Raw genomic sequence first — 27,205 nt, forward strand, 5'->3', positions numbered from 1 at the left:
CGGTACAGTTGGCCACACCCAGCCAAGGGATGAGAAGTGTATTGGCTGTGACTTTAGGAAGGCTCGATGCACCAGAAGAGTGAATGCAACCTTCTCATTGGGTGGTGGATTCAGTGTACCTGTCATTCACGTCTCCTACAGGTATAGTGCCCTGGGCATCGTGTGCACTGCGTTTGGGCATGTGGGGGAATCGCAGAAAACATTTTAATCACCCAATTTTCTTGTGTGAAAATAATTTTGCAAAGTAAACAAGCACATAAACGCTCACAGTTTCATCTTTATTACTTCCAAAAAAGCCATATATACAAAAGCATTCACTAACGAAGTTCATAGGAATGAAAAGCCACTCCAGAAACGCATTATAAAGCAAGTTTTAGCATATGAAAACTGCCACTAAGTGTCTTTCTGAGGTATTTATTCCTTTTCAATATTTTTTTGATTTTTTTTTGCTTTCCCCTCACGGTAGAAATGTTTTGAGCTGAATCAGCGAGTCGAAAAGTGTGCTACCATGTTGTCCTCATAGTGCATTAACAGTGGCCGATGTTTTAGCACCGTTTCCTTCCAACTAAATCTATTCTTGTGCTCATTCTCCATGGAACGAATGAAATACATCCAGAGACACTATTGTTTTCTGTTGCTAGTGGAAATCACCAAGGAGTCTGTAGTATGGTTTTCAATTAACAATTGGTCAGTCAGAAGCGTTACACTTTTATCCTGTTTTCTGTTTAGATAAATCCAACTGTCATAAGTCAAATAGCATGTTTTACAAGACACTGAGAAAACTAGCCAACAGCGCATGGCTGAGTCGGTGTGGAATAGTAATGACATTAATTTTCTAGCAGCCCAGTCACGTTGTGAAATGAGATCAGTGGCAAACTGCTGCTGAATGGGAAGTGACTGTGCGTCACAGTCCGAGGTAAGTGAAGCTGAATACACAGTTGTGTATATCTGATGTGGATGGGAGTGTCAAGGTGTTCACTTCTAGGAGCACGTTTATTGGTGCTTTACTTTTCTTTTTTGGTTTATGCCTGGGCTTAGCCCTTAGTCTTTTCTCACACTAGTTGCTGGTAAGTAGGCACCTGGGTGACACGATCTGGGCATCAGATCTACCAGATTCTGGATGTAGGTTTAACGGAGCAAGAGCATTGTCTTCTATAACAGGGATTAAAAGGTAGGCCCAAGTTGAAGCTCTAACGGTTTCAAAGAAATTCTCTTCTTTAAGACATGTTTCGCCCCCTACATTGTGTTCATTTGCAACACAGACTGTAAATATGTCCTTGGTATCAAGGGTCTCCATTGTAAGGTACTCCGCATTGAATTCAATGAACAATTTGCACCAATAGCAAACAGGGTACATATGATGAACTTAATATTGAAAGATGCATCATTTAGCAAGAGTTCTGCCAAGGGTACCCTCGGGGCATTAGAGTTGTTCCCCGCAGATTCCGCGCATGAATCCTCCGTCTTGGTTAATTTTACAGGCAGCAACTCTATACAAGTATGTTCCGTCTGGTTTCTTAGCCTCTATAACTTTAACCGCTTACACAGCCTCCATGGAAATATGGCATTTCTTATTGCTTCGAGCCATGAAGACACACAATGCAGTAATTGGGATCATCCTTTAATTACTTCTTTCCACACCAGAAGAGACATCCATCAAGGAGAGCTGGCAACTTGGTTAATGGAAAGTAGATTAGGGACAAATGCGCAGTGAATGAAAAACACACAGACTACATCACTAACCCTTTAGTGCATGAAGGGACAGTACAGCTACTTGAAACCTTAAAACAATAGTGGTAGTTTTCACACATTAACATTCTAAACAAGAGTACAATTCACAACTTTGTTTTTTTTTTTACGTTTTATGAAACAGCTCAGGGGTAACCTCAAATATACTTGAAATGTTTGAACTGGTTTATTTGAGTTTATCTAACAGATAAAAGAATGAAGGTTAATAATGCTTTTTGAAACATTTTATTTTGCTAAATTTTTCCGCAGATACTGAACGTGCTGGGAGATATTTAACTGTTAATGACTATGGAAGAAACTCCCCTGGCGGTGTCCACAGACCTCAAGGTAAAATGAAAAGGATGGAAGCGACCCACATTTTTTTGACTGATGTCAGAGAAATCTCCAAAGCAACATGGAAAGAAATGGAAAAATAAAGTTTAACCTTCAATGAGTAGAGAGGGTTTCGCAAGATCTTTATGATTATTGGATGCAAGGATCAAGGTCGAAATCTCCAAGTAATAATTGCACCATCCGGCTTTCCCTCAAAGGTTTTACTGTTTCATACCGTTTTTCACACTTTGGTATTTTCATATGAAAACTTAAAATCTCTTGCTTGCCACAGTTTGACCTGCACGGAACCGTATACCCAAAAAGGCTCCACTTTTTTCGTCACTGAGTTGCTACAGCTGACTGCGTCACTGGTGTCAGTCGTGCTGGACGTCCTGCTATAACCTTTTCCTGTGCTGGTGGTGACCTTCAACACAGCTGTCACCGCCCAGGCAAAAGAGTAACATCCAGTGTGGTTATCCCTTGTAAATCTTTACCATCTTTTGCAATCTCTGTGTTGCAGAACTCGGGGCATACATGTCTGACATCCCAGCTAATAGTGATAGATGCCAGAAGCTGCGTTCTCCAATGCTGGACAATGAGTTTGTCCCCTCATGTAGTGTCCCTGTGTTACGACTAGGTAGAAGTTCTTCTAAAACAGACAGCTCTACCTGTTTTCGAATAGTTCGAAGCATCAGAAATATTCCTAGCAGAGGGAGCCAATGTATAGTTGTGGACCATCTGCCAGCTCTATCCAAGTGATGAAGGATGTCACCAGACAAAAGTGAAAGTTGATGGTGGAGGAATTGGATCCTTGGTTCAAGCCAAAATTGACAGAACGATTTAAGTGTTGGTGAGGAGCTAGGGAGCCTTGTATTTTATGACACTCCCAGGCTTAAACTATCCTTCTGGATATTAGAGTCTGGAATGAGTTTTCAGGGTATGCTCTGAGGGTGACTGAACACACCTGGAACTCCATAAGCCCTACGACCAGCAAAGAGACCAATAGTCGAACGCCAACGAACATTTTGTGCAGTGAGTGGTGGTTCCCAAGATACTGGCCTCTGAGGTTTCTCCAGTATCCCTAGAATTAGGTAATCAAGCTCCTTTAACATCTATAGCCTGGGCAAATTTAAACATCCACCCGCCCCTTTTGAGACAAAGGTCTATGACGATTCAAATTTTGATCGGGCCCCAAAAAAGCAGGATGAATCATGCATCTTTTCCTCTCTTCAGAAACCCAAATCAGTAACAGAAAGCTAAGGAGTTTTATGGGGTAGCAGAAGACATTGAAAAACACGGACTGATGACTGGACAAAAAAAAAAAAAGCTTTGTTTTCGCCTCAAACTTAACTTTTCCTGGCTGATGGATTTCATTGCAGGCTGTGCATCAAACCTAAAAGCATGAACCATACAAACAAGTTACTTGCATTCGGTAACACTCTTTCTGGTGGATACTATGTCTAACTGCAGATTCTGCAACCTTTTGAATTCACCCAGGCTCCAAACAGGATCCAGAAATGTTTCAGCAATTGCTCCTGTATACCAGAAGTTGGTGTCATAAAACTGCGCAGAGACCTGGATCTGCCTCTGGAAGTGACGGTGACAAGCTTTACATAAGCACCACGCCTAAGCGCTTACGGAGCATTACTGATAAATTTGAGAACTGCGCCAGTGTGCAGAATCTAACTTATAACCTTATGAACACATACAATTCCAGTCCAGAGAATGTGGAGGTTGGATGGCAGTGAGGAATCTGCAATTAGAGTAGAGATACAGTAACCACCAGAAGAGAGTTACCAAAGGCAAGTAATTTGTTTTTGTGATGGATACTTCTAAAAGTAATTTTCCCACCTTCTGAATAGATACCTTAGCAGTACCTTCCAAAAGGTGGAGGGTCTGAGGAATGGACCTCCCACCCAGAAATCTTGAAGAACACAGGGCAAAATGGCTCTCCCTGTAGACCGGACACCCAAGACACTAATGCCTGGTAAATGTGTGGACAGACATGTATGTGTCCATCTAACAGACGACCAGCACTAGAACACGCCTGGCCAGGGCCATAGTAGCTAAACAAACAATAATGGTACTGACGGAAGGAAATACCATTCAACACGGTATTCCAATCTGTAAATTCAATAATATGTCCCTGCTGGGGTACATACATGGTAGCACTAATCGATGAACACTGACCCAAATGGTAGAGAAGGTAAATCTTTAGTATTCAACATTCTCAATATTCTGACTTATATCAAGCATTAGTTATGCTGTCCAAACGACTAGTAAACGTATACAGTGCAATACAACATGGTTTGTGAAGAACTAGTGCAGATTAAAAAACATACATACATGAATACATAATGGTTAAATTACTCAAGATTGTCAACTGTGAACACAATAGTCATTAGGTAAAATGGTTTCTTTAGTTCCTATCAGACTTTGTACAGTTAGATCTCTAACATGGTGCGTCAACGTTTAGAACCTAGTAGTGATGCGCTGACTACGTGCATCAGGAGCGGGTCTTCATCAGGACTGGGACAAGGGTGAACAGCCTATGGGTAAGTATAACAGAATATCAGGGCTTTCCAAGGGTCAGTGGGAATTCTGTTTCGTATATGGGGCACCTTACATTGTGCTCACCTTGTAAGTATTTCTTGGTAAGAGTATCTTCAGGTGTCTTTCAGCCGACAAGACACACTGGATGCCGTAGGTTCGCTGGTCCTAAGAATTAATATACATTGAACCTTAGTATCTATCTGGTGGGTAATATGTGGTAGTGATGTCATAGTTTGTATTATTCACATACCTTGAGAATTTCTTCAAGGGTACAAGGTGGAGTTTTACTGGTAACAGGACGTCTCGGCTATTGCCTGGAATGACAATAGGCTTGGTCTCAGGCTATACAGATTGAAAAATCAGTGCTGCAAAGTATGTAAAAAGGGCCGGCGCAGTGACTGTTCGATCTCGTAATGTGGACTGGAGGTGGCGCTTACACTACTGCCCAGACACTAGTGATTAAATTGTCAGGGCGTGTATATCTATACACGTGCCAGTGCCGTATACTCCTTGAGTGATTAAAAACTCGGGTGGGGGAATCGCATGCATTTTTAGGAGCAACCTCTCCGTTACTAAAGTCACCTGCCCTTCCCTCACTTCATGTGAACTCTTCTGCCTCGATATCTCCAGCGAGGGCAAACCAGTATGCGCTTTACATCTCATCTACCACCCGCCTGGTGACAACCTCACCTTCACCCAACAACTCATGGACACGATCTCATCCAACGCCGGTCGGTAGATCACTCAAATCTACCTGGGTGACTTCAATCTCCACTGGAACGATCAGAAAGACGCAGTGGTGAATAGTCTCAAAACCTTCCTTAATGCGCTTGACCTCACCCAAATATGCAACAGCCCTACACACGACAAAGGCTCGATACTCGACCTTATCATCGCCAAAGAGGACTCTACCCAACTGGGGGCGATCCAACCCTGTGACTGGTCAGACCACCACATTATCACTTTCTTTATCAACAAAAAAGTTAAACTTAACCCGGCTCAACCCACCGAATCCATGATCTGGAAAAGGGACATGAAGAATCTTAACCCCAACTCCTTGCCTCCTCACACCTGCAGTCTCCTCCTTCCCCCTTCGGGCGCCTCTGTTGTTCAATCACTGACCGACCTCTACCTCGATTCTATGAGCTCAATAATCAACGAAGCCGCCCCACTGCAACTGAAGAGAGTCTCCACCAAGAACTCGAACCCTTGGTATGACGGTAGACTCAATGAAGACAGGCGTGCTATGCGAATGGCAGAGCGCACCTGGAGATCTGACCACTCAGCACGGCACCTTAAAACGCTTAAGAACAAGAGAAATGCCTACTTTAGGAAAATCAAGCGCTCGAAATCTGACTTTTTCAGCCTCCAGCTAGACTAAGCAAAAAACCGACCAAGAAAACTGTTCCAACTAGTCAAAACTCAAACCAAGACGCAACCCTTACAATCAAACAGCACAACAAGCGATACTCCACACTGTGAAGACTTTTCTGCTTTCTTTAAGCTAAAGACCGACAAGATAAGAAGTGATCTCCTCAATGATGTAAGCCGATACTCCAGCCTCATCAGCATGAATACCACTCAACCTAAAAACAACGCATCATGGACGTCCTTTGACACCTACTCTGAAGAAGCAATTCACAAACTGCTCGGCACCTTGAAGCCCTCTAATCACTTCACAGACCCCCTACCGGCTAATGCTGTAAAAGACTTCACCCCCCTGCTCCTCCCACTCTGGACTAAAATCATTAACAGCTCCCTTCAACAAGGACTCATACCAGACTCCCTCAAGGTGGGGCAAGTCACGCCGATACTCAAGAAACCTACAGCTGACCCGTCTGACCTAAACAATTACCGCCCTATCACCAATATCCCCACCTTGGCCAAACTGCTGGAAAAATGTGTACAACTTCAACTGACAAAACACATTGATCAGTTTGACCTCCTCAACCCGCATCAATCAGGCTTCCGAGCGAAACACAGCACGGAAACGGCTATGACGCACATAATTGATGACGCCCTCCAAATCTTGGATCGCAATGATTTCTGCCTCCTCATCCTTCTTGATCTCTCCTCAGCATTTGATACGGTCAAACATGAGAACCTACTGGAGCTGCTAAGTACCAGAATGGGTTTATCCGGGACTGTTCTCAAATGGTTCACCTCCTTCCTACATAACCGGTCTCAGAAGTTCAAGATCAACAACGTACTGTCCTCACCTGTGCCTGTAACTTTAGGCGTCCCACAAGGATCTTCCCTTTCCCCCACATTGTTCAACCTCGTCATGGAACCACTCACCACCCTGCCCCCAAGCATCTAATGTACACTTCCATATGTATGCCGATGACACTCAACTTTACCTCAAGCTACAATCCCCGGAAGACATCGAACTTCTCAACTCCACACTTAGAAACACCCAATCATGGTTGGCCGATAATCACCTCAGACTAAATGCTCTGAAAACTGAGTTTCTTCTGATCTCACCTCCTGCGAAAATTGCCATCACCCAAGTCTGGCTCAATCACCTAACTGCGCTCAATGTCCAACCCATCATCGTGGAATCTGCGAAATCCTTAGGCATCACACTGGACACCAAGCTCAACATGCAGCAGCACATTAGCAAAGCAACGAAAGGAGCTAATTTCCAAATCAACACCTTGAGGAAACTTAAACCCTTCTTCCCAGCCAAGGACTTCCAAACTGCTGTACAAGCCCTAGTCATCCCCCGCATAGACTATGGAATTGTGGCCCTCAGCGGACTCCCCCTATCAACAACCGCACCCCTAAGAGCCTCCTTGAACGCTGCCGCGAGACTCATTACTGGTTCAAGAAAACATTCACACATATCCCCTGACTTAAAATCCCTGGAATGGCTGCCTTTTGAAGCCAGAATACAACTGAAAATTGTCGTTATGACACACTCGGCCGTACACCACAAGTCACCCAACTACCTCAATCAGAAGCTGACTATATCAGGAGGTTCGAGATCCAATAGAAGTACAAAAAATCTACTCCTGAAACCTCGTAGATTCCGGAAGGAAAAAACATACAAACGCTCCTTCTCAGGAATGGCACCCAGGATCTGGAATGCACTCCCTCCTGAAACCAGGCTTATCTCCTCCACTGCATTTTTCAAGAAAGAGGTAAAAGCCATCCCTATGGCCAAGTTCACCTGAACTCTTTTGTTGCTGGATCAGAGACTTTGCACCGCTTTTGTATCAATTGGATACCTGATTGTTTATGGTTGTTATATTTTTACATGATTGCGATCCTATTATGCTACTCACTTCTACTGACTACTATATTGTACCCAATAGCTTGTTTAACCACCCTCTTGATGCCCCTACCCCGTGTTTTTCTGTAATTTTTAAGAAAGAGGTATAGCCATCCTTATAGCCAAAGCTCACCTGAACTCTATTGTTGCTGGATCAAAGACTTTGCACCGTTTTTGTATTATTGGTTACCTGATTGTTTTTTTTTTACATGACTGCTATCCTATTATGCTATTCACTTATTACTGACCACTATATTGTACCCAATAATCTGTTTAATCACCCTCCTGTTCCCCCTACCCCCTGTTTCTGTAAAGCGCTCTGATATCTGCAAAGATCTTGTTTGCGCTATATAAAACTTTAAAAATAAATAAATAAAATAAATAAATAAAAACAAGTTGAGTTCGATGTGTGTACTGAGTGACGTGGCCGGGTTCCTAACTATGCCGAAGATCTCTCGGCTGGTGGCCCACGAGAAGCAAGATGAATACGGTGAAACTATCGCGTTCGAGTTGAAAACCGCGTGTCGCGGCCGAGTTCCTAACTTGTGCCAATTATCTCTGCACCAGTGGCGTGGTAATTAAAAGCCACACGGGAATCAAGGTGAACCCGGTGAAACTATCGTTATTCAGGGCTAAATAGTGTAAAATAGCACCCACGTGATGTCCCCGACTGTATTAAGTCCAGCTGTCAGTTTATTTAAACCCAGAGGAGGAACCTTCATAATGACTACAAGAGTTACGTGTACACAGTAGTGACCGATCCCCATTAAGTTAAAGTTACAGAGGTTAACGCTAAGTATCTTGAAATGTCCCGGGATTCAAACTTACTCGAGCGCTGAAAGCTGGGCGACCGTCTCCTTTGAATTCTTCTCCGTGAATGCCGTAAGCGGTTCCCCGGTCATGCTATTTGACTTGCGCCGGATTCTCTGTGCGTGCGTGTGAAACGTGACTAACGGGGCATGTCACGTTTAACTCATAAGATGTTGGCGATGTGTTACCTGGATACTTATATATCTGGCTGGACCGTTTAGTAGATCCTCAGTACTATTAATTGACTACAGAATTTGAAACTAGTAATTGGCACTCGTATGTTGATGTATCTCAGATTATCCCTAATGAAACTACATGGGCATGCGCATGGTGTTATGATTCCTTTGTCGAGCTCAATCACTACGATAATAGTGCTGTGAATAACCATGCAATTTGTACAGTTGCAGTTGTGTGCATAATTTCACCCGAGAATATTCGTGGACAAATTGTTGTAAAACTTTAAACCAACAGCAAATCGAGAACATGTCCCTTACAATTTCAATGCTTTGTCTAAAAATTTTTTGTATATTAGCATTCATATGGTATTCTGGTAGCCTATATAGTTATTTTACACATTGTGTTTAAGGGGTGATACATATAGATATTATCACTATCCTATGTGAAGAAAACACGTTTCCCTAGTACAACTACATAGGCATGTACACGGTGTTCTCATTCATTTATCAAGCTAATTCAATACGGTAATATTACTGTAAGAATGAAGCCACGGGCTTCCCCACTGATGCAATTGTACAGTTGTATACATGATTTCTTCATTTGTGGACAGAATCTACTGTTGAAACACTTAACACAAAAATTCGGGAACGGATATTTTACAGTTTCAAAGCATTATCTCAAATTACATGTATATTTAGCATTCACAAGGTATTCTTGTGGCCTATATGGTTAATTTAAACCTAAAGTTGGCGGGCAGTTCATATAGATTTTGGCACTATAATAGGTTTAGAAAACACGTTCCTGTGTGTCAAAGTTCTCGTGTATCTGACTGAAGCCAAGTGGCCTTGCTCTGAGACGGACTGGGGTTGGAATCTGTGTGAGAGGACTAAGTGATGTCGATGAGTATAGCTTATACTGTCATGGCTCATAGGAAGTGCCTCTCAGAGCCCTACTCATATTATACTGTTAGTACTGCGTCATAATCTGCTCATTTGAACATATGTCTCCTCCTGCTCATTGAGACCATGTGTTGTGGCTTCCGTAGTATGTATCCATCAGCATTCTTTGAAATTCAGTTGGTTCATTAGCTTTCCTCCCCTTTGGTGAAGGATAATCTTTTCCAACACTGTCCATTCGGTTTCATCTGGTGTGTGCCCAAGTAGGGTATAATGTTCCACCAATGGCGCACCTTGTACTTTACACTTAATTCTGCTTTGGTGCTGCAAAACTACTTTTCACCTTTTGTGTAGTTTGGCCTATATAGATGAGTTGGCACGGGCACCTAATGGCATAAACCACGTTTTGGCTGTTACAATTTGTGAAATGGTTCAAGGTGTAGGTTTTACCTCGGTGTGCGATTTTGTTTCCAGTTATTGCATATTTACAGGCTTTGCAATTGCCACATCTTTGATGTCCAGTAATTGGTGGGAGGCCCAGCTGTGACCGTAAGTCTGGAGCAGGCAGCATGTCTAAAACCAATGAGGAGACAACGTGATCCTTAACGTTTTTCGCCCTTTTAAAAGCAAACATGGGTGCCTCTTATGCCAATCTCAGGGCCTACTAGATTCCAGTATTTCCTAATGATATTGTTGATTTCATGGCTTTTGGTATTGTACGTGGTCACACATATCAACCTGTCTGTTTTGTTCTCTTGGTTGTATTTCCAATAGCGTTTCTCTTGGTCTGTACCAGGCTATTTTTCTGGCTCGGTTAAGGAGTCCTTTGGGATATCCCCTGTCTCTTAACTTGATGATAAGTTGGTCACTCATTAAAATAATCCTTCCTTCTTGTGCAATTTCTTCGCACTCTCAAAAATTGCCCGTATGGTAGGTTGTCTTTCAGGTTTCTTGGGTGGTGAGTTGTATTTTAAAAGTGTATTTCGATCCGTTGGTTTTTTGAATAGATTAATTATGATTTTTCCATTTTCTGCTTCCAATGTAAGGTCTAGGAATGGGATGGACTCATTGCTGTGTGCCATGGTAAACTGGATGTCAGTAGAGCAAATGTTTAACCATGTTAGGAATTGTTGGAGTTCTTCTTCTGTTCCTGTCCAGATCATCATTACACTGTTTTGTATGGGTTGTGGTCCGTGTACATGTGTCTGTGTTCAAAGTTGTTCATGTACAGGTTCGCCAAGCTTGGAGCAAAGCCCGTGCCCATGGCCACTCCTTTGCATTGGTAATAGAAGACATTCTAGAATATAAAGTAATTTTTTGTCATAGCTATCCTGAGTAATTGAATTAGGAATTCAGTGGGGATCCACTGTGGTGCCGGGCGGGTATCCAAGACTTCTTTTATCACTGTGATAGCCTCTTGAGGTATTCTAGTGTACAGAGAGCACACATCCAACGTCACAAATAGTTGATTGGATTTATCGAAAAGTTGGTTTTCTAAGATGTTAATTGTGTGCATTGTGACCCATAGAATTGATGCAGTTTCCCATACAAATGGTTGTAGGAAGTTGTCCAGGAATTGATTGACCGGTTCTAGGATAGAACCACACCCCGAGTCTATGGGTCTCCCTGGTGGACGTTGCAGGTTCTTATGTACCTTGGGGATCGTGTATATTGTGGGGATCCTTGGTGTTTCATTGTTCAGGAATTTAGATTCAGACTCCGAGAGGAATCCTTCCTCCAATCCTTGCTTTGTCAGGTCTCTTATGAGTTCGGCGATTTCCTTTGTGGGGTCCCCTGGTGTGCGGGCATAGCTATTCTCAACACCTCAGTTGCTGCGTGATTTCTGAGATATAGTCTTCTCTATTCTGGATGATCGGTCACTACTGTGTACACCTAACTCTTGTAGTCATTATGAAGGTTCCTCCTCGGGGTTTAAATAAACTGACAGCTCGACCTAATACAGTCGGGGACATCACGTGGGTGCTATTTTACACTATTTAACCCTGAATAGCGATAGTTTCACCGGGTTCACGTGAATTCCCGTGGGGCTTTTAAATACCAAGCCACCGGCGCAGAGATAATTGGCACAAGTTAGGAACTCGGCCGCGAAACGCGGTATTCACCTCGAACGCGATAGTTTCACCGTGTTCATCTTTCTTCTCGTGGGCCACCAGCCGAGAGATCTTCGGCATAGTTAGGAACCCAGCCACGTCACTCGGTACACACATCAAACTCAACTTGTTTTTAATCACTCAAGAAGTATACGGCATTGGCACGTATATAGATATACACACCCTGACAATTTAATCACTAGTGTCTGGGCAGTAGTGTAAGCGCCACCTCCTGTCCACATTACGAGACCGAACAGTCACTGCGCCGGCCCTTTTTACATACTTTGCAGCACTGATTTTTCAATCTGTATAGCCTGAGACCAAGCCTATTGTCATTCCAGGCAATAGCCGAGACGTCCTGTTACCAGTAAAATTCCACCTTGTACCCTTGAAGAAATTCTCAAAGTATGTGAATAATACAAACTATGACATCACTACCACATATTACCCACCAGATAGATACTAAGGTTGAATGTATATTAATTCTTAGGACCAGCGGACCTACGGCATCCAGTGTGTCTAGTCGGCTGACAGACACCTGAAGATACTCTTACCAAGAAATACTTACAAGGTGAGCACAATGTAAGGTGCCCAAATATACGAAACAGAATTCCCACTGACCCTTGGAAAGCCCTGATATTCTGTTATTCTTACCCATACGCTGTCCACCCATGTCCCAGTCCTGATGAAGACCCGCCCCTGATGCACGTAGTCAGCGCATCACTACTAGGGTCGAAACGTCGACGCACCATGTTAGAGATCTAACTGAACAAAGTCTGATAGGAACTAAAGAAACCATTTTGCCTAATGACTATTGTGTTCACAGTTGACAATCTTGAGTAATTTAACCATTATGTATTCATGTATGTATGTTTTTTAATCTGCACTAGTTCTTCACAAACCATGTTGTATTGCACTGTATACGTTTACTTGTCGTTTGGACAGCATAACTAATGCTAGATACAAGTCAGATAATTGAGAAAGTTGAATGCTAAAGATTTACCTTCTCTACCATTTGGGTCAGTGTTCATTGATTAGTGCTACCACGTATGTACCCCAGCAGGGACATATTATTGAATTTACAGATTGGAATACCGTGTTGAATGGTATTTCCTTCCGACAGAACCATTATTGTTTGTTTAGTCACCCGCCCCGGTTCTGAGGGTTACAGGGTCACCCCATTATACTTAATATTTTACAGGGCCATAGTAGCAGCATTATATCTGGTAGAATGAGCTCTCTAAAAGCTAGTCCTGGAAACATGCTTATTAGGAGTATTCACACATTTCAATAAATCAAGGTCTTTGTGATAAAGAGGAGAATAGCCAAGGTGTGGAAGGCTAAGCATGCCCTAAATTTTAGGGGGCTGGCAAGCTAAAGTAATTTTACGGGGAATATGGGATATATCTTTGCAAATTTGGCCTTCATAAAAGAAATGAGCCGCATGACACGGTCAAGCTTGGAAGCAGCACTAAAAACACTTCAAAATATTGATTAACTCCAACCGTGAACACCATCAGACCCCCAAAAAGACAGTGACCGTGACTGGAAGCTGCATCTTCGCACCCCCCCCCCCACCCCTCTCATCCACTTAAGCTAAGACAGATTGAACAATGACCACTCCTCTTCATTTACATCCTTTGTCTGACCTAGCTGAGTATTTACCATAAGCCGATCGCTCCCTGCTAAAATATGTCACTTGATCTTTCACACATCCCATCTGTTTTTTATGGCCTTAGGTTCCGTTGTTACTCAAGAGATTTGTTATTACATAACGTCATGTATGATATTCAAAACTGTGATAACGAAATGGAATGAGGGCCTAGATCTGCATGACTGAAGGAAAACCTTCAGACAGTTTAATTAAAATATACAGTTAAATGTACCCACCTTCAATCTCCACAATGAATAACCCAAGTCTGGATCTCTGTTAAAAAACCTGGTTGTTTTTGTTCCTGCACTGAGGAGGTACTCAGCGGGAAGTCCTTGAGTTTGTGAAATATATCGGATCTGGAAAATAGAAAATTCATTAGTCATTAATCTGTGGAAACAAAGGTCAGTTTACAATCATTCACACTTTTCTTTTACAAAACCAGTCTAGTAACTAGTTAGCTGAACTAAATGTTACTTATGAAAACAAGGAATTGGCGTGTGACACCCAATGAGGTTGGTCTAGTTGACACTTAAATTTCGGCCCTAGTATAGTCAGCGGCCTCAGTAAAACATACAGGCTTATGGTATAAAGACGCTAGACAGTTTAGTTCTCTCTAGACTGTTAACTGCTAACCAATCACTACTACATGTATTTTGTTCAGCTGCACGCTTTACACCAATCCTCTGCAGCACCACTTCCGTGCAAGTACCATTGACTTAAGTACAAACAATCCCAAAAAAGAGCTTCAACATCCCATCAGGGGCAACAAGCGCTATATAAATGCAAACCTTTTTCCATCTTCTATCCCTCCGCTATCCTTCTCATTCCAAATAACTGACTAATATCCACCACTCAAATTACTTTCATATTTTACTATACTAATTCAACACTAATCCTTTATGCAATTACAACACAATTACAATACATAGGTCATTACATCTTGTGAGCCATGTAACCTTAAAGTAAAATCCACTTTTAAGGGAATGTCTGTAGCCTATAACTAAATATAACAATAGGGACAGAGTCTTTAGGCTGAAGACGTTGTTTGCAGTTCCAAAGAGTAAGGCTAACGTCTTATTATAAATATGAAACAATGGATGACAAACTGCATCATGGGAACCTGGCCAAGCTTCTCGAACATTGAAGACGAGCAAATACCCATAGGGTCCCAAAGCTTTGCGGGCCAGCCTCCATGTTTAATTATTTGGAGAACCTCTAATTTATATCCAGCCGCCAATGTTAAATTATCTGGAGAACCTCCAATTTATATTTAGGCCATACATTCTTATTATCGGTTAAGAACAATTTTCACCACATTGAAAGACTTGATCAAACGCTGTTTTAACGGACTTTTCTTACCTGATCATATTCAGATGCACCAGGATAAAGTGGCCATCCAAGAAAGAGCTCAGCTATTACACAGCCCAATGACCACATATCAATAGCTTCACAGAATGGTAAACCAAGAATGATTTCGGGAGCTCTGAAAGCAAACCAACAAGGCATTATACACAGTAGAGAACATTATTTCACTTCTTAATACCCAAATTGCTAAGTATGATTGATAAAATACTCCATATTCATCAAAAACTGCACTCAATTAGTGGCAGGCTTTACACCCATTAATGCATGCAACATTATGCTGACCTGTTACCTAAAAGCAAAGAGTCTTCAAAATAACCAGCCAGTTCCTGCCAGTGGATTATTTTGGAAACAGTTTTAAAAATATTAGCTGATGAATTCCGAACAGAAAGCACCTGAATAAAGGGAAATCTTCTGGATGCCGCCAATGGTAAAAAGAATTGCAACCCCCTAAGCACACCTCCTCAACGGCCAACAAATGCTGTGATTGTAGCACACATCCTTGCTGCAAGGGGAAACAAATATGGGAATATTTCCTGATCTCTACATATAAAAATCTAATGAAAAGTATGTTTTTCTTGCAATATTTGGTTAACATTAATTTGTTTGGCCTTTTACACACAAGATCCTTGAACATTGCATGGGGAAAGAATATCACAAATGCAACTTTTTAACAAAAGTAAAAAAAAACAGGCCATGGGTTTGCCATGGATGATGCCTGGAGTTTGATAAGGAGGAAGTAACTGGATAATAAAGACAGGGGAATTTCTATGCTAAGTAATTAATTTTCTCTACATCAATTCTCGATTTATTTGAAACACTATACGAAGCAGAAGATAACAAGTTTAGACTAATTATAGGCCCAAGATGACAGATTGTATATTTCGGCTTTAGACGTCTTGAAAAAAAATCTACAGAGTTAAGCTTAGAGTTGAGTGAAGAGAGGGCCAGAGAGTTCCATAATATCAGTTACAACTATGCGGAAAGACTATAAGCATGTATTAGATATGGGAAACCTGATATTCTTGAGAACAGGAGTACTTTGGTTGATTAAAAAGAGACAGTGGAAAAGATAAAAAACGTATAAGTGAAATTAGTGTACAGTAGTTAAATAGCCTTAGATAAACTGGCGTTATCTTATACATTAAAGCTGAAGTTTTCATATTGAGGGTAGATCTCGGTTTGAGAAGAAAGAAACAAGTTAATTACTTGTAACTTAAGTTATCCAGCATTGGTATATTTCATAAATTCACATGCCTGAATTTATTTGTATATTTGTAAAGCGCAACATTCATCCTGACGGATATTACGGCGCTGTTTTGCGGGACACATGGTAGGTTGTATCAGGTACATCAGCTGCTCATACTTACATGGGAAAAAGATGGGTTTTTAGTTTTTTCCTGAAAGTTACATAGTCCTCCGTAAGACGTAGGTCTAAGGGTAGTTAGTTTCAGTGTTTGGCCGCCAGATATGAAAATGATCGGCCTCCTGTTCCTACTTTCTTTATACGTCTGGGCCTAGCTAGTGCTTGGTGTTGCGATCTTAAGAACCTCTTGGGAACATAGAATTCGATTTTGTTCTGAAGGATTCTGGGTCCAAGGTTATGCAATGCTCTGTGCGCATGACACAGCAGCTTGAATTTTGCTCTTTGCGCATAGGTAGCCAGTGGAGCTGTTTCATGCATGCAGACGCCGAACTTAATCTGCTTTTGTTGCACACAAGCTTGGCAGCTGCATTTTGCAGCTCTTGTAGACGGGAGAAAAGGTAATCTGTCATGCCGATGTACATTGCATTCCCATAATCTAATCTGCTAATGAGTAATGCCTGTGTTACCATAGCTAGAGCAAACAGATATGGCGACAGGGGGCACCCCTGCCGTGTACCCCTCCGAATCTCAAAGGCAGAGGAGACCGCCCCCGCAACCCTGACCGTCGCTGTTAGGCCAGTGTATAGCAATTTTATGTATGATAGGATTCGCGGGCCCAGATTGAGCCAAGGCAGTAGGGCAAATAAATAGACCCAGCTCAGGGAGTCGAACGCCCTGTCCATATCCGCCAGGAGCAACACCGCTGGTTCCCCTAGCTGCCGGATCGCCGCAACCGCCACCTACGCCCTTCTGATGTTATGTCGCGTAGCCCTCTGGGGCATAAATCCCGCCTGGTCCGGGTGTATCAGGGATGCTATGTGTGGCAGTAGTCGATTAGCTAATGCCTTCGCCAAAACCTTGGCTTCCACATTTAAGAGAGAGATGGGGCGATAGGACGCATAGCTCTCGGGAGGGCGTCCGGGTTTCTGAAATACCACCACCTCCGCATGGTCCCAAGTCCGGGGGGAGGGAGCGCCTCTTTCTACCGGGCCTCCTCTACCACAGCCCTGTAATGTCTGGCCAGCTGCAAATTGTAACGGCGATAGAATTAGCTCGGGGACCGGTTTGGTCCAGGAGCCTTCCCAGCCCTCCGCTCCCCCATAGCCACCCACAATTCCTCCTCCGAGAAGGGAACCTCCAACTGGTCTCGCTGGTCATCCGACAGCGTCCTAGGTGGCAAGTCAGCTATAAATTTCTCTATCATGGTAGCCTCCAGGCACTCCCGAGGAGCATAAAGGTCGGCGAAGTACTCAGCAAAGCTCTCCGCAATAGCCAAGGAGTCTGTACTGCGGACCCCTGCCAAGTCCAGTAATTCAGGCAGGGTCTGCGCATGCAGGGCACCCTGGCACAGACGGTGCAACATTTTCCCCGACGTGTCCCCCCATTGGTACACCCTACTGCGTGTAGCCAGCCAGGTCTGACGCGCTTCTTCCATTATCAGGGCCGCACATTCTTGTCGGGCCAGAAGTAATTGCCTCACTCCCAGCTCACTGCCCGACTCTTGGGTCTGTCTCTCAAGCTGCTCTATGTGAGCCTCTGCTCGGATCAGTGCCTCCCTTCGCTGCCTGCGGGCGGCTGTGCACCATGAAATGTCTATCCCCCGCAACGTGGGCTTCATCGCCTCCCACAACGTGCCCACAATCTCTGTCAGGTGTTGAGCGATGGATTCCCCCATATGGGTCGTATACTCTGCATTCTGGAGGTTCCACACAGCTAAGCGCCAACGGAACGGCCGCCTATTCCTCCCAATGTCCAGTTCCATGTAAATTGGAGAGTGGTCTGAGAGACCCCGAGGCAGTATCCCAGCCGCCATCACTCTACCCGCCCCAGCCCTAGGAACAAATAGGTAATCCAGCCGAGAAATGACTTATGTACTGCCGATAGGTAGGTGTATTCCCTAGTCGCACCGTGCGCCCGGCGCCATACATCAACCCAATCCATTCCCGTCACCAAAGCGTGTAGTTTTGTGGGTAGGCCCCCCTCTAGTGCCAGCACCGGTCCCGGACCTGTCCTGCGCCGGTTGCATAACGTCATTCCAGTCCCCTCCCAGTACTGACATGTCATCCGGCATCTCTGCCCAGAGCAACCTCAATTTTTCAATAAGATTCCATTGCAGCGGAGGCGGAGCGTACACACTACCCAATATTAAGGGGAAGTCACCAATCTTGCCCCGAATAAGCACATAGCGTCCCTGCAGATCATACCATTGTTGTTCATGCGTGTATGGAACCCTTCGGTGTATCAGTATAGCTCTCCCCACGACCCCCTACTAAAGACTGCATGGAAGACCTGCTGGAAGTCAAAGCGCTGCAAGCATTGGGCCTACGTGCCCATCAGGTGCGTCTTCTGTAACAGAAGAATGTCTGCTCGCAAGCGCTTCGCATACTGGAGTACTGCCCCTCGCTTGACCTTATCTAACGCCCCTCAAACATTCCAACTTCGGATAGGAAGGCCATGTTGCAGACCATGTCCCCGTTCATTCAGGCAAGCCATTTGAGAGTCTCCTGTCGTGCAACCCGGACATTAAGCCTCGGTGGTGTGAGTGTGAACCCCGTTGTGTCTGTGGTAAACATGTGACCTGGTAACCAGAACATCCCCAACCCAACAAACCCCCCTCCCCATACCTCAACCCCAACTCTGAAGTATCTGTTGCGGAAGAGCTGAACGCTAGACCCCAACAGGAGGACAGGACCCGCCCCAACCCATGGATCCCCAATGCACAGCCCAAAAACATGTAGTAGAGCTCCCGCCAGTCCACTTCCAGTGGAAGCACACGCCCAGTTCATGGCTATTCGGTAAGTGTCATATATGCTCTGCTGTGCATCTGCATCTGCCCCCATCATGTCTCCAAAGTCTGCTGCTCCAGGACCAGCCCCTCTCAGGAGACCACCTCCCCGGACCGCGAGCTCCTCCTGGACCGTGACCGCCGATCTCCGATTCTTTGTTGCCGACCAGGACACCCCCACCCGGGGGCATCTCCGGACCGTCTCGTCCGTCCATCGGAAGACTTCCTCGGGGCTGCCGAAGTGGGTGCGCGACTGAAAGACCACCCGAAGACGAGCAGAAAACAAGAGGGCGTATGGAAGTTTAAGCGCCCTCAGCCGCGCCTTCGCGGTCATGAATGATTGGTGTTGCTGTTGGACTTGCCGCGTATAATCGGTTAAGATCATGATACGAGCATTATTGTACAGTAGTGGTTCTTTGGCCCGGGCCGGTTTCAGGATTGGGTCTGTCCATATAATTTAGTAACTTGGCAATAACTGGCTGCGGGTGGGCCCCCACCGGGGGTTTTTGCATGACTGCTCGATGGGCCCGCTCTACCACAAAACACGTTGACATCGACTCTAGCGGCAGCCAACCCTCCAGCCATGTAGTGAGGAAACTTGCCATATTTCCCTCCGCACATCCCTCCGGAAATCCAACAAAGCGGAGATTATTGCGGCGAGCCCAGCCCTCCGCATCTTCTGCCCTTAGTACCAGGCCCTTCTGGACCGTTTCCATCGCCGCCACCTTCCGCTTGAGTTCAGGGACATCGACTTCCACTCCCGAGATGCGGGTCTCGGCCTCAGAGATGCGGGATACTGCGTTCCGCAGGTCCTGGCGCAATAACATGACGTCCGCCCCAACTGCGCCTATCTTAGCGTCCAGCATGTCCCTGGCCTGGGTAATGGCAGCCATGAGGGCCGTGTTGTCTGGCATCGTTCCAGGCTGGCCCCCAGATGCTCCAAGCCCTCCTCCTGGACCAGTGAACTTGTCTATGGGCCCTTGTTTAGTCGTGCCGCGGTCCCCTTTCTCTCTGGTCATATGTTCTGGCCCAGCCGCGCAGTCCCTCGCCAGGCCTCCGCGCCACCCGGGCACGCCAGCCAGCCTACCCCGCTCCGGAGGGTCCACTCGTCACTCCTTCTGACCCACAGGCCTGGCCGGGCACCCGTCGTGTACATATGTCCAGTCTCGGGGAGGGGGCCAGCCGCACGCCACGAGGCGCGAAAGTCTGAGCGGGCCAACAATCCAAACCCCCGGGCCCCGACCCCACTGTCAGCAGCACTGCTTGTGTCTTGCCTCCACCGCTGCTCCACCAGCCTCGAGCAGCCTAACCCGCGTCCCCCTGGCGAGAGCCTCGCACCCTGCCCTTAATAACACAATCCGTGGAGGGGGAGAAGGGCCTCCTCTGAGCATGACTCGCCGGCCCCGCAAAGACGACTCCCATCCACAGGGGGGGGGGGGGTCCCGGGCACAGCCCGCCACACGTATTCTGGGGGGGCGGGGGGGGGGAGAGGCCCTCCGCTCAGCACCCGCCGCCACTAGCCCCCGAAGGAGCCACCGTACTCCCCCCCCCCCTTCAGCCGCCACCGAAATTACTTTTGTAAACACCTGAGCACACAATGTGAGGTCAAAGGGTTGTATGATTAATTAGAAGTCATCTGGCATACTACAAAGCAGAGATACTTTCTGTGGATGAACATGCAAGTACACCTCGTGCATGTCTAGGAACATCATACAATCCTCAGGATCCAAGTCTAACAGAACCTGAGCCTGTTTCATCATTCTGAACTTCTCACTCCTGATGAAGGAGTTCAAGGTTGACAAAAACATTCTCAGGTCTGTGTCCCTCTTTGACAGCAGGAAGTACATAGAATAGCATCCCAGCCACTGTTTCCCACAGTTCAATCACTCCCTTTGCAAGAAACATCATTCCTTCAAGCCATATGGCAACACGATCTGCCCAAGTGTTAAAAAAATAGCTGAAGGCACGTTAGGCAAGGTAACAAAAGGAGGGTCATAACCTAGTAGAAAAACCTGAAGTGTTCACTGTTCTGAAGTTGGAGTGCCAATTGACTAGCTAATGTTGGAGGTGACCCCATACTGATATCAATGGGTGTTGAAGGCTAAAACTAAAGAGGCTTCTTGGAAGCAGTTTGAGGCGACGAGGACGACTGCTGCTGCTGTTGGTGACCCCTGCCCCTTCCCGAACAGGTTTCCTATGCCAATAGGCAAGGCCACTCTAATATTCTGGCGGAACTGGCAGGGGGTGAAAGCAAGCACAAGGAATGAGCTGTGACTATGCTACTGATTAAATCCCCAGGGTAGAATCTGCCTTCTCACCAGGGAACAGCGGTCCTTCAAAAAGCATGTCTGTAAGTAAGGCTTTGACGTCCCTGCAAAAACTGGAAGCATGTATCCAAGCAGGACGTCTCATAACACCTATGCCCAGAGCCAGTGCAGCACAATCAGAAGTATCCAGGGAAAACAAAACAAATATATTTTTCCACTTCTTCTCCACCCAATCATTAGTGCAAACTATTTTAAGACCACCCCAATCAAAACTAGCAAAATTTCGCTCAACACGTCCCAAAGGGAGTGGGTGTGGCAACCCAAGTGAGAAAACGCATTTAAGGATTGAAGGAACAGGAAAGCAAATGATAAAACTCTTTTGCCCAAAGTGTATATTTTTCTTGACTCTATGTTCAGTGGAGAAGTGGGTAAGAGCTTGGATGACTTTCCTCACAGAAGCCCGAATTAAAAGGCATCCTGGAGAAGGATGGTGCACCAGGGAAGATAAAATACATGGGCAGGCCTGTGCCATCTAGTGTTAGGGAGACACAATGGTGGTGTCAAGCAAGGTTTGAGCCATAGCACCATTAAGGTCTTTGTTAAGGCTTTACTGATTATCAACAAGAGCTCTGAAGTGGAGGGTTCATGCTGTAAGATTTCTGTCAAAAGATTTGACTTACACTCCATTACAGACAGCAGCAAATCTAGCACCACTACACCTCTGTTTACTACGACCGCAAAAGAAGCGCTCTCTTCTGTAAGGTACCCAAAGTGCAAATTCAATTCCAACTCATTTGAGGTGTGCAAGCCATGATATGAGCTAGTGTAATGAGGGGGAATCACATTGTTCACCCCTCATCCTCAACATGGGAAACCCCCTCAAGATTTTGAAGAGTACTGGAGTAAGAGCCAAAGATGAGCTTATTTCTCCTGAAACACAGCAACAGAAGCAAGGTGACAGGACTCAGGAGAATAGTCCTCCTCATACAGAGGTTTGGTACCAGATCTACAATCTGAGTTGAAACAGAATCCAGTAACAGTGCTCCTGTAAAAAGAGGTAGCACAGGTAAATGAAACAAGCATTGGAAATGCAATCGGGGTCGGATTTGAGTTTGAGCTAATGGCATTGTAAATGCCAATGTATTGTTGCTATGTGTTATGGAGTGTGTTCATGTGGTGTGTACTGCCAGTGATCTCCTTGTGAGTGTGAGAATATTGCACCGTTACTGCCTGTGATGTCCTTCTTGTGAGTGTGAGAAGCTTGCACCTCTGCTGCCTGTGGTCTCCTTGTGAGTGTAAGAAGCTTGCACTGCTGCTGCCTGTGATGTCGTTCTTGTGAGTGTGAGAAGCTTGCACCGCTGCTGCTTGTGATGTCCTTCTTGTGAGTGGGAGAAGCTTGCACCTTAGCTGCCTGTGGTCTCCTTGTGAGTGTAAGAAGCTTGCACAGCTGCTGCCTGTGATGTCCTTCTTGTGAGTGTGAGAAGCTTGCACCGCTGCTGCCTGTGAGTATGAGAAGATTGCATTGTGCATCTCTGTGCTGTTCCTGTTCTTTGTAAGGGACTCTTGCTCTGTTGCTGCTGCTGCCTTGGCACAGTACCTGCTGTGAGTGTGTAAGGGAAGCTTGCACCACTGCTGCTTGTGATGCCCTTCTTGCGAGTGTGAGAAGCTTGCACCTCTGCTGGCTGTGGTCTCCTTGTGAGTGTAAGAAGCTTGCACTGCTGCTGCCTGTGATGTCGTTCTTGTGAGTGTAAGAAGCTTGCACAGCTGCTGCCTGTGATGTCCTTCTTGTGAGTGGGAGAAGCTTGCACCTCTGCTGCATGTGGTCTCCTTGTGAGTGTAAGAAGCTTGCACAGCTGCTGCCTGTGATGTCCTTCTTGTGAGGTCTCGCAGTTGTGAGAGTTTGAGCTATTGGCATTTTAAATGCCAGTGCCTTTTATTTATGCATTTGTTTTTGAAACATAAATAAAAGGCATTGTCATTTACAACGCCAATATCTTAAACTCTCCCAAATGCGAGACCTATTGCATTGCAAATGCTTGATGGTACTGGTGGCACTGGTAATACCGGTAGCGGTAGTATTGGTGGTGGTGGTACTGGCAGTGGTAGTATATGTGGTGGTGGTACTGGCAGTGGTAGTATATGTGGTAGAGGTACTGGTAGTGTTAGAATTGGTGGTAGAGGTACTGGTAGTGTTAGAATTGGTGGTGGTGGTACTGGTAGCAGTAGTATTGGTGGTGGTGGTACTACTGGCTGTAGTACTGGGAGTGGTAGTACTGGTGGTGGTGGTACTGGTGGTTGTAGTAATGGTGGTGGTACTGGTAGTGGTAGTACTGGTGGTGGTGGTACTGGTGGTGGTGGCACTGGTAGTACTGGTGGCTGTAGTACTGGCAATGGTAGTACTGGTGGTGGTAGTACTGGTAGTGGTAGTACTGGTGGTGGTAGTACTGGTGGTGGTAGTACTGGTGGTGGTAGTACTGGTGATGGTAGTACTGGTGATGGTGGTGTTAGTACTGGTGGTGCTGGTGGTGGTTGTATTGGTAGTGGTAGTACTGGTAGTGGTAGTACTGGTGGTGGTAGTACTGGTGGTGGTGATACTGGTAGTATTGGTGGTGGTGGTACTGGTAGTGGTAGTATTGGTGGTGGTGGTGGTACTGGTAGTGGTAGTATTGGTGGTGGTGGTGGTACTGGTAGTGGTAGTATTGGTGGTGGTGGTGGTACTGGTAGCGGTAGTACTGGTGGTGGTGGTACTCGTAGCAGTAGCATTGGTGCTGGTGGTACTGCTGGCCGTAGTACTGGTAGTGGTAGTACTGGTGGTGGTGGTACTGATGGTGGTAGTACTGGTGGTGTTAGTGGTATTGGTAGTACTGGTAGTGGTAGTACTGGTGGTCGTGGTACTGTTAGTACTGGTGGTGGGTGTAGTGGTAGTACTGGTGGCTGTAGTACTGGTAGTACTGGTGGTGGTGGTACTGGTAGTGGTAGTACTGGTGGTGGTGGTGGTGGTACTGTTAGTACTGGTGGTGGTAGTACTGGTGGTGGTATTACTGGTGGTGGTGGTAGTGGTAGTACTGGTGGCTGTAGTAGTGGTAGTACTGGTGGTTGTAGTAGTGGTAGTACTGGTGGTGGTAGTACTGATGGTGGTAGTACTGGTAGTACTGGTGGTGGTGGTACTGATAGTACTGGTGGTGGTACTGGTAGTGGTAGTACTGGTGGTGGTGGTACTGGTAGTACTGGTGGTACTGGTAGTGGTAGTACTTGTGGTGGTGGTACTAGTAGTGGTAGTACTTGAGGTGGTGGTACTGGTAGTACTTGAGGTGGTGGTACTGGTAGTGGTAATACTGGTGGTGGTAGTACTGGTGGTGGTAGTACTGGTGGTGGTAGTACTGGTAGTGGTGGTACTGGTGGTATTGGTAGCGGTAGTACTGGTGGTGGTGGTACTGGTAGCAGTAGCATTGATGGTGGTGGTACTGCTGGCCGTAGTACTGGTAGTGGTAGTACTGGTGGTGGTGGTACTGGTAGTGGTAGTACTGGTGGTGGTAATGGTACTGATAGTGGTGGTGCTGGTGGTACTGGTAGTACTGGTGGTGGTGGTGGTAGTGGTACTGGTAGTACTGATAGTGGTAGTACTGATAGTGGTGGTGCTGGTGGTACTGGTAGTACTGGTGGTGGTGGTGGTAGTACTGGTGGCTGTAGTAGTGGTAGTACTGGTGGCTGTAGTAGTGGTAGTACTGCTGGTGGTAGTACTGGTAGTACTGATGGTGGTAGTACTGGTAGTACTGGTGGTGGTGGTACTGGTAGTGGTAGTACTGGTGGTGGTGGTACTGGTAGTACTGGTGGTGGTGGTACTGGTAGTGGTAGTACTGGATGTGGTGGTACTGGTAGTGGTAGTACTGGTGGTGTTAGTACTGGTGGTGTTAGTACTGGTAGTGGTGGTAATGGTGGTGGTACTGGTAGTGGTAGTACTGGTGGTGGTGGTACTGGTAGTGGTAGTACTGGTGGTGGCACCGGTAGTGGTAGTGCTAGTGGTGGTGGTACTGCTGGCCGTAGTACTGGTAGTGGTAGTACTGGTGGTGGTGGTACTGTTGGTGGTAGTACTGGTAGTGGTACTGGTAGTACTGGTAGTGGTAGTACTGGTGGTCGTGGTACTGGTAGTACTGGTGGTGGTGGTAGTGTTAGTACTGGTGGCTGTAGTACTGGTAATACTGGTGGTGGTGGTGGTGGTACTGGTAGTACTGGTGGTGGTGGTGGTACTGGTAGTACTGGTGTTGGTAGTACTGGTGGTGGTGGTACTGGTAGTACTGGTAGTGGTAGTGGTAGTACTGGTGGTGGTGGTACTGATAGTACTGGTGTTGGTGGTGGTGGTGGTAGTACTGGTGGCTGTAGTAGTGGTAGTACTGGTGGCTGTAGTAGTGGTAGTACTGGTGGTGGTAGTACTGGTAGTACTGATGGTGGTAGTACTGGTAGTAGTGGTGGTGGTTGTGGTACTGGTAGTACTGGTAGTGGTAGTACTGGTAGTGGTGATGGTGGTACTGGTAGTGGTGGTACTGGTAGTACTGGTAGTGGTGGTGGTGGTACTGGTAGTACTGGTGGTGGTGGTACTGGTAGTACTGGTGGTGGTGGTACTGGTAGTACTGGTGGCTGTAGTAGTACTGGTGGTGGTGGTAGTGGTAGTACTGGTGGCTGTAGTAGTGATAGTACTGGTGGCTGTAGTAGTGGTAGTACTGGTGGTGGTAGTACTGATGGGGGTAGTACTGGTGGTGGTGGTGGTACTGGTAGTACTGGTGGTGGTGGTATTGGTAGTGGTAGTACTGGTGGTGGTGGTACTGGTAGTACTGGTGGTGGTGGTAGTAGTGGTAGTACTGGAGGTGGTGGTACTGGTAGTGGTAGTACTGGTGGTGGTAGTACCGGTGGTACTGGTGGTGGTGGTACTGGTGGTGGTGGTACTGGTGGTGGTGGTACTGGTGGTGGTGGTACTGGTGGTGGTGGTACTGGTAGCAGTAGCATTGGTGGTGGTGGTACTGCTGGCCGTAGTAGTGGTAGTACTGGTGGTGGTGGTACTGGTAGTGGTAGTACTGGTGGTGGTAGTGGTACTGGTAGTGGTAGTACTGATAGTGGTAGTACTGGTGGCCGTGGTACTGGTAGTACTGGTGGTGGTGGTAGTGGTAGTACTGGTGGTGGTGGTACTGGTAGTGGTAGTACTGGTAGTGGTAGTACTGGTGGTCGTGGTACTGGTAGTACTGATGGTGGTAGTGGTAGTGGTAGTACTGGTGGCTGTAGTACTGGTAGTACTGGTGGTGGTACTGGTAGTGGTAGTACTGGTGGTGGTACTGGTAGTACTGGTGTTGGTAGTACTGGTGGTGGTGGTACTGGTGGTGGTGGTAGTGGTACTGATAGTACTGGTAGTGGTAGTACTGGTAGTGGTAGTACTGGTGGTGGTGGTACTGGTAGTACTGGTGGTAGTGGTGGTGGTAGTGGTAGTACTGGTGGCTGTAGTAGTGGTAGTACTGGTGGATGTAGTAGTGGTAGTACTGGTGGTGATAGTACTGATGGTGGTAGTAGTGGTGGTGGTTGTGGTAGTACTGGTAGTGGTAGTACTGGTAGTGGTAGTACTGGTGGTGGTACTGGTGGTGGTGGTAGTGGTAGTACTGGTGGCTGTAGTGGTGGTAGTACTGGTGGTGGTAGTACTGGTAGTACTGATGGTGGTAGTACTGGTAGTGGTGGTACTGGTGGTACTGGTAGTACTGGTGGTGGTGGTACTGGTAGCAGTAGCATTGGTGGTGGTGGTACTGCTGGCCGTAGTACTGGTGGTGGTGGTACTGGTAGTACTGGTGGTGGTAGTGGTACTGGTAGTGATAGTACTGATAGTGGTAGTACTGGTGGCCGTGGTACTGG

General features: G+C 46.1%; 1 protein-coding gene across 15 annotated transcripts in view; it reads right to left on the minus strand.

Annotated features, from left to right (window-relative positions):
* HIPK1 (homeodomain interacting protein kinase 1) overlaps positions 1-27,205 on the minus strand; it is a 700,213-nt gene that overhangs the window by 330,434 nt on the left and 342,574 nt on the right. For all 15 annotated transcript variants that reach the window (XM_078644414.1, XM_078644417.1, XM_078644415.1 and 12 more), the window contains 2 exons: positions 14,896-15,019; positions 13,773-13,892 (listed from right to left, as the gene is read on the minus strand). In XM_078644414.1, coding sequence (XP_078500540.1) covers positions 13,773-13,892; positions 14,896-15,019 — 244 coding nt within the window. The remainder of the gene's footprint in view (positions 1-13,772; positions 13,893-14,895; positions 15,020-27,205) is intronic.

This window comes from Lissotriton helveticus, chromosome 5_1 (assembly GCF_964261635.1).
Source record: "Lissotriton helveticus chromosome 5_1, aLisHel1.1, whole genome shotgun sequence".
NCBI lineage: Eukaryota > Metazoa > Chordata > Amphibia > Caudata > Salamandridae > Lissotriton > Lissotriton helveticus.